The sequence below is a fragment of the Lynx canadensis genome, chromosome A2 (genome assembly GCF_007474595.2).
Source record: "Lynx canadensis isolate LIC74 chromosome A2, mLynCan4.pri.v2, whole genome shotgun sequence".
NCBI classification, from domain to species: Eukaryota; Metazoa; Chordata; class Mammalia; order Carnivora; family Felidae; genus Lynx; species Lynx canadensis.
In genome coordinates this window covers 125,850,101-125,864,097 of record NC_044304.2, presented here as the reverse complement: position 1 = coordinate 125,864,097, position 13,997 = coordinate 125,850,101, and the positions used below count along the sequence as shown (strand labels likewise).

Genomic DNA, 13,997 nt, shown 5'->3' with positions numbered 1-13,997 from the left:
AGACAGCCATATTTCACTCGCTACAGAGTTTATACTCCTTGAATGAATTTCCAGGGTAATCACTTGCATGACTACGAACCTCTACCTTGTCCCCCAACTTCTTTTTCAAATTCAGAGCACACATGTTTAAGCTAAATGCTCATGTTATATGACTCCACTACAGTATATGAGCCAGAGAATAAAATTATCCTGGAGTAATGAGGAACCACTAGACACTATTTGCTTTTGTAGCATTACCAACTGAAGAGAACTTCTTGACAGTGTTCTATTCCTCCACCACCCCCACCACTTTTCAACTTTTAGTTTCTAAAATTGTGCCACCTTAAAAAAAAGAGGTAAGAAAATATATAAATCCTATTATGCCACAGAGTTAAATTTTAAAATGTATTCACATAATAAAATATACCACGATTCCTGCAGTTACTTAGGCTACTGTCTTCTTAAATTCATTCAGAGTTGATTAATAACTTAAAACTCAGATCAAAATCTAATTTTAGTAAAAAAAAAAAAAAACAAAAAAAACCATATCTTACCCACAACCATAAGTGTGAATTCAAACCCTCTCTTCACTGATTTTCTGTACACTTGATTTGGGAGATTTGCAAATCCCACATAGCCTTCAAGGTTCTTCTGTTGCTAAGAAAAACAAAAAGGGCCAAGTTATTAATGTATCAGCAAAACTCTTCTGTCACACATTTCAAATTCCCTTCAATAACCTATTTTAGAAAACTACACAAACTATTATTCATGGCAAATCAAACTGATTTTATTATAGTGTTGCCAATAAAATAATTGCAGCAACAGACAAAATGAATTGAGTATGAGTTGATTTGACAGCGGTCAATTATAAAAACCCAAAGAAAATAAAAACCAATGAAATCTGCCTCAGAGCAAAGATTTCAATTTACAATAAGTCAGTAAGAAGATTCTAATAAACTAAAAACATAACGAAGGGTTTTTCACAATAAAAAAAATTCACATCCCCTTAATACTATGTTAAGAACACTTTCAATGATCCCTTTTGCTCATACTAATTACCACAGGTATGAATACCTTGAAATTTGTTTTCTTACTCATGAAACAAAATCAAATGTTGAGTTTAAACAATTTTTTTCATATTCCTAAAGGCTCTAGTGATCAATTCAATCAGTAAACAATATCTTTCAAGCTATTATACCAGGTCCAATTATGCCACTTCAGCATTTCAGATGACCCTGTTGCCTCCCTCGCCAGGGACATCTGGATTTATCCAGATTTTAAAGAAAATCAGAATTCGTTTTCTGCATGGTTTTTGATTCTTTGATGACGTCAACAATAGCTCCATGAGTAATTCAAAGAAACCTATTTTTAAATTGGTGTAGTAAATTAATCTGACTTTTAACTTACCCAATGCTGAGAAAAACTGTCCATAGTTCAGACCATCTGAATGAGTAGCCTGTTAATTTTACCTAGAGGTAGGTCTTATTCATCATTAAAATACAATGGCAAAATATTCCTAAGAGGTACATATTTCTCTTAAACGTTTTTGACACAATTTCTCATTAAAAAAAAAAGACTCCTATGAGATCAACGCAGCAATTTAACACAGGTGGATTTAGCAAACAGCTATCTGCATTCCTCACTAGCATCACAGATGTAACAAAATATTCCATCCATCACCTTATACCCCTTTTTCATTCATATAATCTTTAAGCCAAATGTTGAGAAGATAACCAAACCAATTAAACGGAAAAACTAATTTTAAATATACCAATTAGGATACTGTTCAGAGTACAGTATTTTAAAATCAAATATTTGAAAGCCTACTATGTGTATTTAATAATGTATTAAATTTAAGGCTTCATTGGCTATTTCATTCAACTGTAAGTTAAATTTAATTTAGACTGAAAACATATCTGTATAAATTATCTCATATACTCACAGCTACTTTGTAAAGAACACATTTCCATCATTCCAGTGTTCCAGATTCCAACAGAACAGATCCACAGAGGAACAGTAAATGAGGAATTCCAAGAATTGTACATGACACATTCAGTCCAAACAGGAATGGCAAATCCATTGGAACATAGCAAAAAATAGAGGGAAAAATAAAAGTTACTTACATGGAACTCAACAAAGTAGAAATTACAAATAAAGTGAGGACAGACTTTTCTCCACACATGTCAAAGTAATAATTTTTTGTGTGTGTGGGATATAAGGCCCAGCGAGTTTTAATCAATTTTCAGCAGTTCTGACAAAATATGGAACAAAAACCTCTTATCTTTTTATAAAACCCAATTACTATGCTCTACACCTGAAGTTTTAAAAGAAATGGTAGAAAAGCTGTAAAGTATAAAGTTTCAGCAAGGTGTATGTGTGTGTGTGTGTGTGTGTGTGTGTGTGTACACAAAAGGCAAAGACACACACAGACAAAAGGCAAAGAAAAAACACCACAGGGGTGTTAGGGGGTCTTAGGGGGACTAGGCCTAGGACAGTTTTTGGCAGACAGTACAATACTGGGATTGAATTAAGGGGGAAAAGATTTCTAGGCAAAGGGACCCTAAAGTGGAGATGAATTTTGTATTTTTAGGACCAAAAAGAAGGTACAGGTATACACACACACACACACACACACACACACACACACACACACCCGGAACCAAGTTTAAATCCCATGAAGAAAAAAAAAATGTAACTTTCATACGATTTTGCTTTGTCAATCACTGAATTAAGACAGCCCAGATCAGATAAATTCAAATGTTTTAGGAAAAAATCTTTAATATAGTGCTGTATTTCAAGTTGTATTGATTAAAGTTCAGAACTGGAAGAAATACAGACATGTGGATACAGGAAAGGAAGCTAAAGATAGCAAGCAACAAATGGGAGGATGAAGTTAATGTGAGCTGTGAAAACTGAAAGGCAACTAATGAAGCATAGAAAAGAAAGTAGACTAACCTTAGACAAAATGTCTGGGAAACTGAACCTCTATATTCTATATTAACACAAATCTATGAGTTATATCACAACCTGGAACAGATGATGGTGATTATTCAAATGTCAACTTCACAGAGAGGCGTGCCCTGACCACCCTTATCTAAAATTACAACTCCATTCTCCTCAGTACTTTACTGCAAGCTTTATGTTTCTCTCCTTAGCACTTTTTTTTGCCATCTAATATACATTTTACTCATCCTGTTTATTGCAATCTCCATCCTACCCCACCTCCAACTACAATGTTAGCTCCATCAAGATAAAGATTAAATAAATTACATAAATTGTGGCATCAAAAAAGAAGAAGCCATCTGGGAGAGTAGAAAAAGTTTCAGAGAGATTATTTTAGGTTGCATATGCAAGGGATGCTCCAGACAAAAGGCAAAGAAAAAACACCACAGAGTCCCGTGTGTCTTAGGGGGACTAGGCCTAGGACAGTCTTTGGCTGATGGTACAATATTGGGATTGGACTAAGATAAGGGGGAAAAGAGTTCTAGGTAAAGGGGTAGACCCTAAAGTGGAGATGAATTTGGTACTTTCAGGACCAAAAAGAAGGTACATGAACTACAATGAAGTGGTGGATTAGGGGGGATAAGTGATAGAAAACGAGGTCAGGGAGGCAGGCAGAGCCAGACCATGTGGGACCCAGCCAAAGTAAGAAATTTGGATGTTATTTTAGGCATGATGGGAAGCCACTGGAGGGTTGTACACAGGCAAATGACCTGACCTGATTTGTATTTTAAAGATAGCTCTTACAGCTAAGAGAAGGAGTGGAAATAAGAAAACTAGTAAGGAGCCTACTGCCACCAGTCCAAGAAAGAAAGGGTATACTGAATTTAGACAGTGTGGACACAAGAAGAGGCAAGAAGGATTCAGAATATATTTTGCAGGTAAAACTGCCAGGACATTGCTAATGCACTGGATATGACTGAAGGAAAAGCAGACCAAGATAACTCCTAGGTTTTTGGCTTAAATAACTCAATGGAGTGATATCTCTAAGGGAAAATAGGAACAATAAGGGGAGTGGGAGAGTGGACAATGAAGGACAATATCGTCAAAATCAAAAACAGCTTTGAATATGTTAAGTCTGATGTGTCTACTATATATTCAAGAAGAAATATCCAGGAGGCAGCTAAATACCTAAGTCCAGAAACTGCAAGGTTAGTTGGTGCTGAAAATACAGATTAAGGAATTATAAGCTTATAGGCAGTGTTAGGAGAGGACTGGATTCTCAAGGAGAAACTATAGATAAAAAAGGGGTCTAGACAGAGTCCTGGAGCACTCCAACACTGAGATGTCAGGCTGAGAAACAGTGAGAAAAATCAGTCAGTGAGAACACCAGCACTGGCTCAAGGTCACTCAACTGTATTAAATGCCATTGAAGAGTCAAATGAAATACTAAACATAACCATAAAAATAAGGTTACTGGTAACTTTAGTTAGGAGCAATCACAGTAACTTAGTGAGGAAGAAGAGTGAGTAGGTTGAGGGTAAACAATTCTTTGCACAGAACTATAACATTTTAAATAATTATATATTTTATTTTAAAATTAAACACATTACTTATCAGTCCCCCTATAATTCTTTCCCAGAGGGAAAAAACCATGTCATTCTCATCTCTAAATTCCTAGCAAAGTGCGGATGGATACATGGGAGACATTTTAAAAAGCTAAATGACTGAAATATATACTTTTAGGAAAATTCCTTCTGAGGAAAAAACTGTGTCCAAAGACAAAAAAAAAAAAAAAAAAAAAGACTTAGGGAATATACTAATAATATAACATTGGTTGACTAAAACAGATTTTTCACATTTCATAAGAATCTTTCCTTATCCCAAATTCTAAAATCAGCCACAGTCTGTAATTCAGAAACCTTAACCACCCACTGATTCTTTTCCTGGGCAAATAAAATGTTCACAGTACCAGTGTGAAACATAATCTCTGGATAAGAAACATTATTTATAGATGTGATATAACTGTGACACTTGTAAGCATGTGAATATAGATAAAAGCATATTCTCACCCAAGCATCTACCAAAATACCATAAGGTCTTAAAAGTATTACTTGATTTGAAACATCAGTTATATAACAAGAAACAATTATCAAATCATCTTTTCTAAAGGAATATATTTACAAAAATCTTTCAGTTTACTATGCCAAATCTCTACATCAAAATTCATATTTAAGAAAATCAAACCGCAGTAATTCATTGCTTATTGTTTCACTGCCTGTGGAAAAATCAACTTAAATACAATATCCAGTAATCTCAGTGTCTCAGTGTTTAATTTAACCTTATTTCTAGAAATCAATTATATTTAAAGAACAAGATGCTTTCAAACAGGTTCCAACTGATAGATTATTGGAACCCTTAAGAATTCTTCACATTCTCTTGCCATTTGTTCCAATTCCAAAGAATAAAGTTACGAAAATCTTGGCACCTGAAACCCATTATCATTTTTAAAGGTCTGAATGTTAATATGGGTTTTAATAAATTTTCCAAAAGAGAAAAGCAGCAATTTATTTTGAAAACTGCCAAATGTATATTTCCGTAACAACAATAAAATTGAGCAAGGGGAGTTATAGCAGAAAAGAAGCCTTATAAAAATCAGAATTTGAGGAAAATTAAAACATATCCCTGCTAAGATGTGCTACAAACCTTCAGCTTTCCTCATCTTTACAAAATAAGACATTCAGCCCCAAATTACCTTCCTATCACCAGAATTCTATTTCTCCCTCTAAATAACTGCAATAAAAAAAAAATCAGACTACAAAAATTCAAAGTTTATATCTTTAACTTTAAATTTCAAAGATAAACATTTGATCTTTCTAAATAACTTCAAGTTCAATTTGTAGCCTTTGGAATTTAAAACAGGTATAATATTGTTTTACACACTGACAAAAAAACAAAGTTTCTTTCTTCTAAAGTTTAAGCAATTCTAAACACAAAAAACTACACACTACAAAAAGAAAAGATATTGATAAATAATTTCACTTGTCTACTCCTTAGTATTCCTATCAAAAGCCTTACATTAAACACATAGATATAACTGTCCAGCACTTGCTTAGTCTTACATGACCCAATGGAAAAATTAAAGAACTTCACTATTTAAATATTTTAAATATTTTAAATATAACTGGTATAAAAATATCTAGATTCCAGATTTAATATAACAAGAACACTAAAATGTTACAAGATTACATGGGCATGTCCTAAATGTTGGCTTTAATGTCCCCTCTCCCCAATTTTTTTAATGTTCATTTATTTTTAAGAGACAGAGAGGGAAAGAATGCAATCAGAGAAGGGGTAGAGACAGAGGGAGACAGAGAATCCAAAGCCAAGTTCTCCACCATCAGCAAAAAAGCCCGACATGGGGCTCAAACCCATGACCGTGAGATCATGACCTGAGCCAAAGTCAGATGCTCAACCAACTGAGCAACCCAGGCACCACCCTCCCCATATTTTTTAAAAGTTCATGTCTTAGTTTGCCTGCCCCCAGCTCCTCTCTTTTTAGTGAGATGAGCAATTATGTCCCTGATGAAACCAACTTTTATGTTCTCTATTCTGGATTCCTAATTAATCTGCTTAAAATATTTTAATATTCAATTCTATGAACACATGTAAGAATGAGATAACTTAAAATTTAAAACAATTTTTTCTTTACCCTGAACTTGGAATTTACATATCTACTTATAGAATTACCACATTCTCTTTCAATCAACAGTCACCTGACCCTCACAATGTATGTAGTAACAATTAGGTATGTAAAAATTAATAAAAACAAGGCCCCTGCTTACGAAACTAAGAATTTAAGGTCAGGTAAGTTAGAAGGCAATTTTAATAACACAGGGATAAAATACTATGATGTAGGCAAGCATGAAGGATGGCTATGAGAATGAAAAAGGTTGGGGGGGGGGTTGCTTGGTCGATTCTGAGGTCACATCCTTCAGATAGATCCTGAAGGACTAGTAGTCCTTAGTGTGATGTGAAATGTAGGTAGGGCTGGAATATATGGGTCTCAAAGCAAAGGCCTGAGTAACTGCAAAGGCTCAAAACCAAGAGGAGAGCATGGTTCTCTATGAGAACTACAAACAATTTAACACATCTCATTTTCAAGGTCTGGGAGCTACAGCAGAGGAAAATTGAACAAAAGCCAGATCATGAAGGATTTTGTTAACCATGCTAAGGAACTTAGATTAGACTTCATCTTGAAAGCTTATGGAGAACATTAAAGGACTTGAAGCATAAGAATGCACAATCACATTAATTCACATGAAGAATCACATTCTTATTTTAGAAAATTACCACTAACAAGAATATTGAAGATGAACTGGCAGAGTTCTCAGAATGATTGCAATCCCAAAAGCTGGTGCAGTAGCCCAGGGAAAAAATTAGGACTTAAGCCAAGAAAGAAGCAGAGAAGACGAAGAGAAATAGAAACTACAATTCTAATGTCTATTAAGGTAGCCACTAGCTACAAATGTCTGTCAAAAACTTGAAATTTAGCTAGCCTGAATTGAGATGTGCTTTAAGTGCAAAATACACACCAGATTTTGAAGACAGTATGAAACAAATAAGGAAAAATATCCTAATTTTTACAGTGACTACATGCTGAAATAAAATTTTAGACAATATTGGGTGATACAATATATATACTAAAGCTAATTGCACCTGTTTCTTTTTACTTTTTAAATGTGGCTACTAGAAAAATTTAAACTACATATATGGCTTGCATTAATTTCTACTGGACAATGTTGGTTAGATATTAATGAGACGAATTTACTGTAACTAACTTGGGGGATATAAAGATTCAGATTTCTAAGTTTAGTTTTGAACAACTGGATTAATAGTGGTTACCAATCACTAAAAGCAGGAATCATCTGAGTTTAAGGTGCTAACTGGACTTTAGGGATACAAATGTCTAGTATGCAGCTTGCATATATAAAAGTTAGAAGTTCTAGAAATGTCTAGGCTACACAGATATTAACATTTTAAGCCACCAACATTTAGAGGCCCTTGGGTGGCTCAGTTAAGCGTCCGACTTCAGCTCACATCATGATCTCACAGTTCATGAGTTCAAGCCCCACGTCAGGCTCTGCACTGACAGCTCAGAGCCTGGAGCCTGCTTCACATCTGTGTCTCCCTCTCCCTCTGCCCTTGCTTGCATTTTCTCTCTCTCAAAAAAAAAAAAAAAAAAAAAATTGAAGCCACCAACATTTAAATGGTATGAAGGCCATGGGTATGAATCCAAATACAGTACACAAAGTACGAAGCAGGCCAGAACCAACACTAACATCCCACTTACACAAACCTAGGAAAAGATGAGAGAAAAAAGAATGAGGGAAAAACTAGTTCAGGGAAGCAGTTCAAGGAGATCAACTGTAGAGGTCTCCTTCAAGAAGTGGTCAACCGTACCACAAGACCTGGAGTGGTCAATATAAAGATATGGAAAAATATACTTATCAGAGACCTTAGTCCCAGCAGGGGAAAGATAAGAAAAGAATGCAGATTAGAAGTAAATCAACAGTGAATAAGTATAGGCAATGAATATAAACAATTCTTTCTAAATGCATTATCTATGAAGAACAAGAAGGTAGAACCTGAAGAATAACACAGGGTCAAGGGAGGGTTGTACGGAAAAAAGAGAGAGATAATTGCCCCTGTTTAAATGTTAATAGAAAAGATCCAGTATGGGTGCCTGGGTGGCTCAGTTGGCTGAACATGTGACACTGGCTTGGGTCACGATCTCGAGGTCTATAAGTTCAAGTCCCACGTCTGGCTCTGTGCTGACAGCTCAGAGCCCGGAGCCTGTTTCGGATTCTGTGTCTCCCTCTCTCTCTGACCCTCCGCTGCTCATGCTCTCGCACGTGCATGCTCTCTCCTCTCTCAAAAATAAGCATTTAAAAAAAAAATTTTTTTTTTAAAGAAAAGATTAAGTAGACAACTGGCTGAAGAAAGGTAAGTGAGGATACAGATAATGTTCTGGAATAAAGGGTGAGATTTTCTCTAAGGTCCAAAGAAAATGATGCTTTAATCCTAACTGAGGAGAGGAGGACCAGGGAATATTAAGAGATAAAGATTTGAATTAGCAACCACAAGAATATCAAGAAAGACTAAGATTCCATAGGAGGCAGCCAAGCAATTCTATACACAGATTAAAGCTAAAGACCACAAATCTGTGTAAATGTATCCGTGAAGCCATAGCATCTTCTTGTCTAGTAGCAATCTGCAGCTTAAGTATAAGCCAATAAACTGTAGGAATTATTGAGAATTGTTATTTTGCAGAAAATATGCAGAAAAGTACAGGGGATCAAGGGAACTGATAAGTATAGCTTAAGTGACAAAAATGAAGAGGGTCAAGGATGGAAGGTAAGAAACAAGTGAGAGAGCTAAAAGAATGTGAAGGTATTGTTAGAATGGGCTATACAATGAAGATTTTAGAGGTGGAACAGAAGTTTGAGATGATGACCACATGGGGCCATTTAAATGATGGCCCAAGCACAATCCCAAAACTGTGAAGCTGAATTATTGAATGAGCTTTACACATGAGCACTAAAATGCCCCAGAACAATGACAGACCTTGAGGAGGAAAGGAAAACTGAATGTTTGCTGCCATCCTCAATGAATAAATAGAAAGTGACAAATCTTAAAAGGGTGAGAACATGCTGCTGTTAAATAGCTTTAAAGGAAAAATGGTCTAGAGTCCAGATCAACACTATCTAATAAAAATATAAAGTAAATCACATATGCAATTGTAAATATTCCACCAAACACATTAAGGAAGTAAGAGTCAAAAAGGTGAGTTTAACTTTAATTACATGTTTTATTTAACCAGTGATATACAACATTACTTTAACACGCAACCAATATAAAAATGATTATGATTCATTTCACATTATCCCTTGTTCTGCATTCTTTTCTTTTGTAGTAATCTCTGCAAACAGCACACTTCATTTAGGATTAGTCACATTTCAAATGCTCAGAATCTATGTGGTTAGTGGCTACCATACTAGATATAGATATAGAACATTTCATAGATATAAAACATTTTCATCATGCCAAAAGACCTACTGGAGAACAAAAATGAAATGAACAATGGTACCCAGTACTGGGTGAGGATGCTGGCAAATAAGCACTCTCCTACGTGACTGGTGGAATATATATTCAAACCATTTCCCTGAAGAGCAATCTGGTCTTGCAAATCAAAAGGTTAAATTTTCATGTTCCCAGACAACACATTCCACTTCCACACTTTATAATTTTGAGAATATATTTAACATTTAGCTAAAAGAACATTCAACAAAATAGTTAATGATAATGAAAAATTGTGAAAACTAAGTTCCAAAAAGAAGTGAAGGAAACAATGTATCATGGTATTCCCATAGGCAAAAACACCATGCATTACAAGTTTCATAAGAATACATGACAATCAACACCATATTGAGTGGAAAAACTATTAAACAGATGACATGGTATTATGTACCTTTAAACATTCCTTTGTGTGCACACTGGAAAACAATTAAAAGGTTATAGACTGCAGTAAGAGTATAGAAACTGGCAAGGTAAAGATCTCAGAAAATTCGCTCCTTTAAAAGCAATGAAAAAACGGTCAAAATCAATTTCTTCAGAACTCTGGAAATTAACAAAAGGTGTGCAGCAGTCCAGAGTGCTTATTCAAAAAAAAAAAAAAAAAGAGGGCTGAACCTAAATAACTTGCCCATTCTCATCTCCCCTCCCAGCTCCACAGTAGCCTTGAAAACCAACAGCACACAATCATGGCAAAAATCAGCATCCTGACAGAAACTTGAGGAGGCAGAACAGGCTCTTTTAAAGCCCCATTCCCAAAGAACTATCATTATTTGGCCTATCTGATGTTTCCCTGGAAGACTCCACATATAACCACAAAGATAAGCAGAGACTTCAGTGACAACACATGGCAAAAGAAAACAGACTTTATGGAAAGTCATTAAACAAACAACAAATAGCAATAATAAACCCTGGGAGGGATCTGACTAGAATTGCCATGTTGTATTATTTAAAATGTCCAGTTTTCGTCCAACTTCAGCTCAGGTCATGATCTCACGGTCCGTGAGTTCAAGCCCCGCATCAGGCTCTGTACTGACAGCTCAAAGCCTGGAGCCTGCTTCCAATTCTGTGTCTCCCTCTCTCTGGCCCTCCCCGACTCACACTCTGTCTCACTCTCTCTCTCAAAAATAAATAAACATTTAAAAAAATAATAAAATAAAAATAAAATGTCCAGTTTTCAACAAAACACTATGAAACATGTCAAAAAAAAAAAAAAAAGAATGTCCCATATACGGGGGGGGGGGGGGGGGGGGGGTTACAATCAATAAAGACTATTTCCTGAGAAAATCCAGACATTAGGCAAAGAGTTTAAATATGCTATTTTACATCTGTTAAAAGAACTAAGGGAAACCATGTCTAAAAAAACTGAAAGTATGAGAACAATGTGGGAAATATCAGTAAAGAGACATTATTAAAAAGAACTAAACAAAAATTCTCAAGTTGAAAAGTACAACTGAAATGAAACTTCACTAGAGAAGCTCAACAACATATCTGAGCTAGCAGAAGAATCAGCAAATCTGAAGATAGGTCAAATAACATTAACCAAGTCTAAGGAAAAGATACAAATCAGAATGAAGGGAAAAAATGAACAGAACCACAGACTGTGGAACATACTCAAACATACCAACATATATATAATGGGAGTCCCTATAATGACCCAGATTATAATGTTACAAATTCAGATATTAACTATAATCCCAAGGACAATGCTCCTGCCAGACATACACACAATCTCAAAAGAATATAGCAAGAAGTAGGGGGGTGGGGGGAATTAAAATGGTACACTAGAAAATATCTGCTTAACAACAATAACAAAAAAAGAAGTAACTCAGAAATAGAAAAAGAAAAAAATAAAATAAACAGAACCAGAGATCTGATGAGACATAAGATATACAGAAAACAAATAGCAAAATGACAGATATAAATCTCACCTTTCAGTACCCAGAGTAAATGAAACAGATTAAACACTCAATAAAGAGACAAATATTGGCTGAACACATTTAAAACTGTGATCCAGGGGCACCTGGGTGGCTCAGCTGGTTAGGCGACTGACTTTGGGCTCAGGTCATGATCTCACAGCTCATGAGTCCGAGCCCTGCATCGGGCTCTGTGCTGACAGCTTGGAGCCTGGAGCCTACTTCAGATTCTGTGTCTCCCCTCTCCCTACCCCTCCCCTGTTCACGCTCTGTGTCTATCTCTGAATAATAAATAAACGTTAAAAAAATTAAAAAAAAAAACCCATGATCCAATTATATGGTGCACAAAAACAACAAAACAACAACAAAAAAAACTTTTTAGAATCACAGACACAACCAGCTTGAAATAAAAAGGATTTAAAAAAAAAAACAGAGAGCTGGAGTGGGAACAACACAGACGTTAAGACAAAATTGTTACCACAAAGATACTTTATACTGATTAAAACATCAATTTATCAAGAAGGTATAACAATTATAAACATACGTGCCCCTAAAAACAGAGTCCAAAAATATACAAATCAAAGACTGACAAAACGAAAGGGGCAATTAAGAGAATTCAACAATAGCTCAACTTCAATACCTCATTTTCAAAATATGTAAAGTAAGTACACAGAAGATAAACAAGGAAACAGAAGACCTAAACATAACAACTAGACTCAACACTGCATCTGACAACAGCAAAATACATTCTACATGCACATGAAATGTTCTCCAGGACAGACCATATATTAGACATTTTGGTCTTAATTTTATTTTATTTTATATTTTTTTTAATTTTTTTTTCAACGTTTATTTATTTTTGGGACAGAGAGAGACAGAGCATGAACGGGGGAGGGGCAGAGAGAGAGGGAGACACAGAATCGGAAACAGGCTCCAGGCTCCGAGCCATCAGCCCAGAGCCCGACGCGGGGCTCAAACTCACGGACCGTGAGATCGTGACCTGGCTGAAGTCGGATGCTTAACCGACTGCGCCACCCAGGCGCCCCGGTCTTAATTTTAAAGGGCTGAAATGAGCTACTGTGTTCTTCATCCACAAAGGAATGAATTTATAAATTAATAACAGGAGAAAATTGAAAAAATGACATCTGTGGAAGTTAAACACTACACTGTGACCAATGGGTCAAAGAAGAAATTTTAAAGGAAACCGGAAAAGTTGAGATAAGTAATAACATAGACACACACACACACACACACCCCCCATACCAAAACTTACTGAATGCACCTAATTCAGAACTTAAAGGAAAAGTTATAGCTGTAGTAAATGCCTATGTTAAAAAGAGAAGATCTCAAATCAATTACCTAACACTCACCTCAAAAAAACTAAAAAAAGAACACACTAGATGCAAAGCAAACAGAAATGAAGACTTGAGCAGAAATAAAAATAAATATAACGAAAATAAAGAAAATCAACCAAACCATAAGTTGGCTCACTGAAAAGATTAAACTTTGACAAACCTTAGCTACACTAATCAAGAAAAAAACTAGAGAACACTCAAATTACTAAAGTCAGAATGAAAGAGGGCAAATCACTACTAACCTTACAGAAAAAAAAAAAAGATTATAAGGAAACCTATGAACAAGCGCATGCCAACAAACTGGAAAACATAGAGAAATGCAAAAATTCCTAGAAAGACATAAACTACCTGAAGAAGAAATAGAAAAATCTTAAGTCCTATAAAAAAATAAAGAAATTACGTTAGTAATCCAAAATCTTCCCACAAAGAAATGCCCAGGTCCAAATGGCTCCACTAGTGAATTCTATCAGAGGTTTAAAGACTGCCCAATTGTTCACAAATTAATCCAAGAAACAAAAGAGGAGAGAACATTACCGATACCAAATCAGACAAACACCTCAAAAGAAAACAAAAGACCAATGCCCTTACATACAAAAAATATCAATAAAATACTGGCAAACCAAATCCAGCAATATAAAAATGATTATACACCGTACAAGTGGAACTCATCCAC

At 35.4% G+C, this 13,997-nt stretch overlaps 1 protein-coding gene across 4 annotated transcripts in view; it reads right to left on the bottom strand.

Annotated features, from left to right (window-relative positions):
* The window catches only part of SEPTIN7 (septin 7), a 119,087-nt gene that overhangs the window by 84,657 nt on the left and 20,433 nt on the right, over window positions 1-13,997 (bottom strand). Inside the window, exons 1-4 of one of the 4 annotated variants that reach the window (XM_030308225.1) lie at window positions 9,630-9,635; window positions 7,146-7,149; window positions 1,604-1,609; window positions 534-636 (exon numbers count right to left, since the gene is read on the bottom strand). In XM_030308225.1, the coding sequence (XP_030164085.1) occupies window positions 534-636; window positions 1,604-1,609; window positions 7,146-7,148 (112 nt within the window). In that variant the 5' untranslated portion in view covers window position 7,149; window positions 9,630-9,635. Of the gene's footprint in view, window positions 1-533; window positions 637-1,386; window positions 1,426-1,603; window positions 1,610-1,921; window positions 1,927-7,145; window positions 7,150-9,629; window positions 9,636-13,997 lie in introns of those variants that run through there. The other 3 variants (XM_030308222.2, XM_030308224.1, XM_030308223.2) reach the window with 3 other exon arrangements.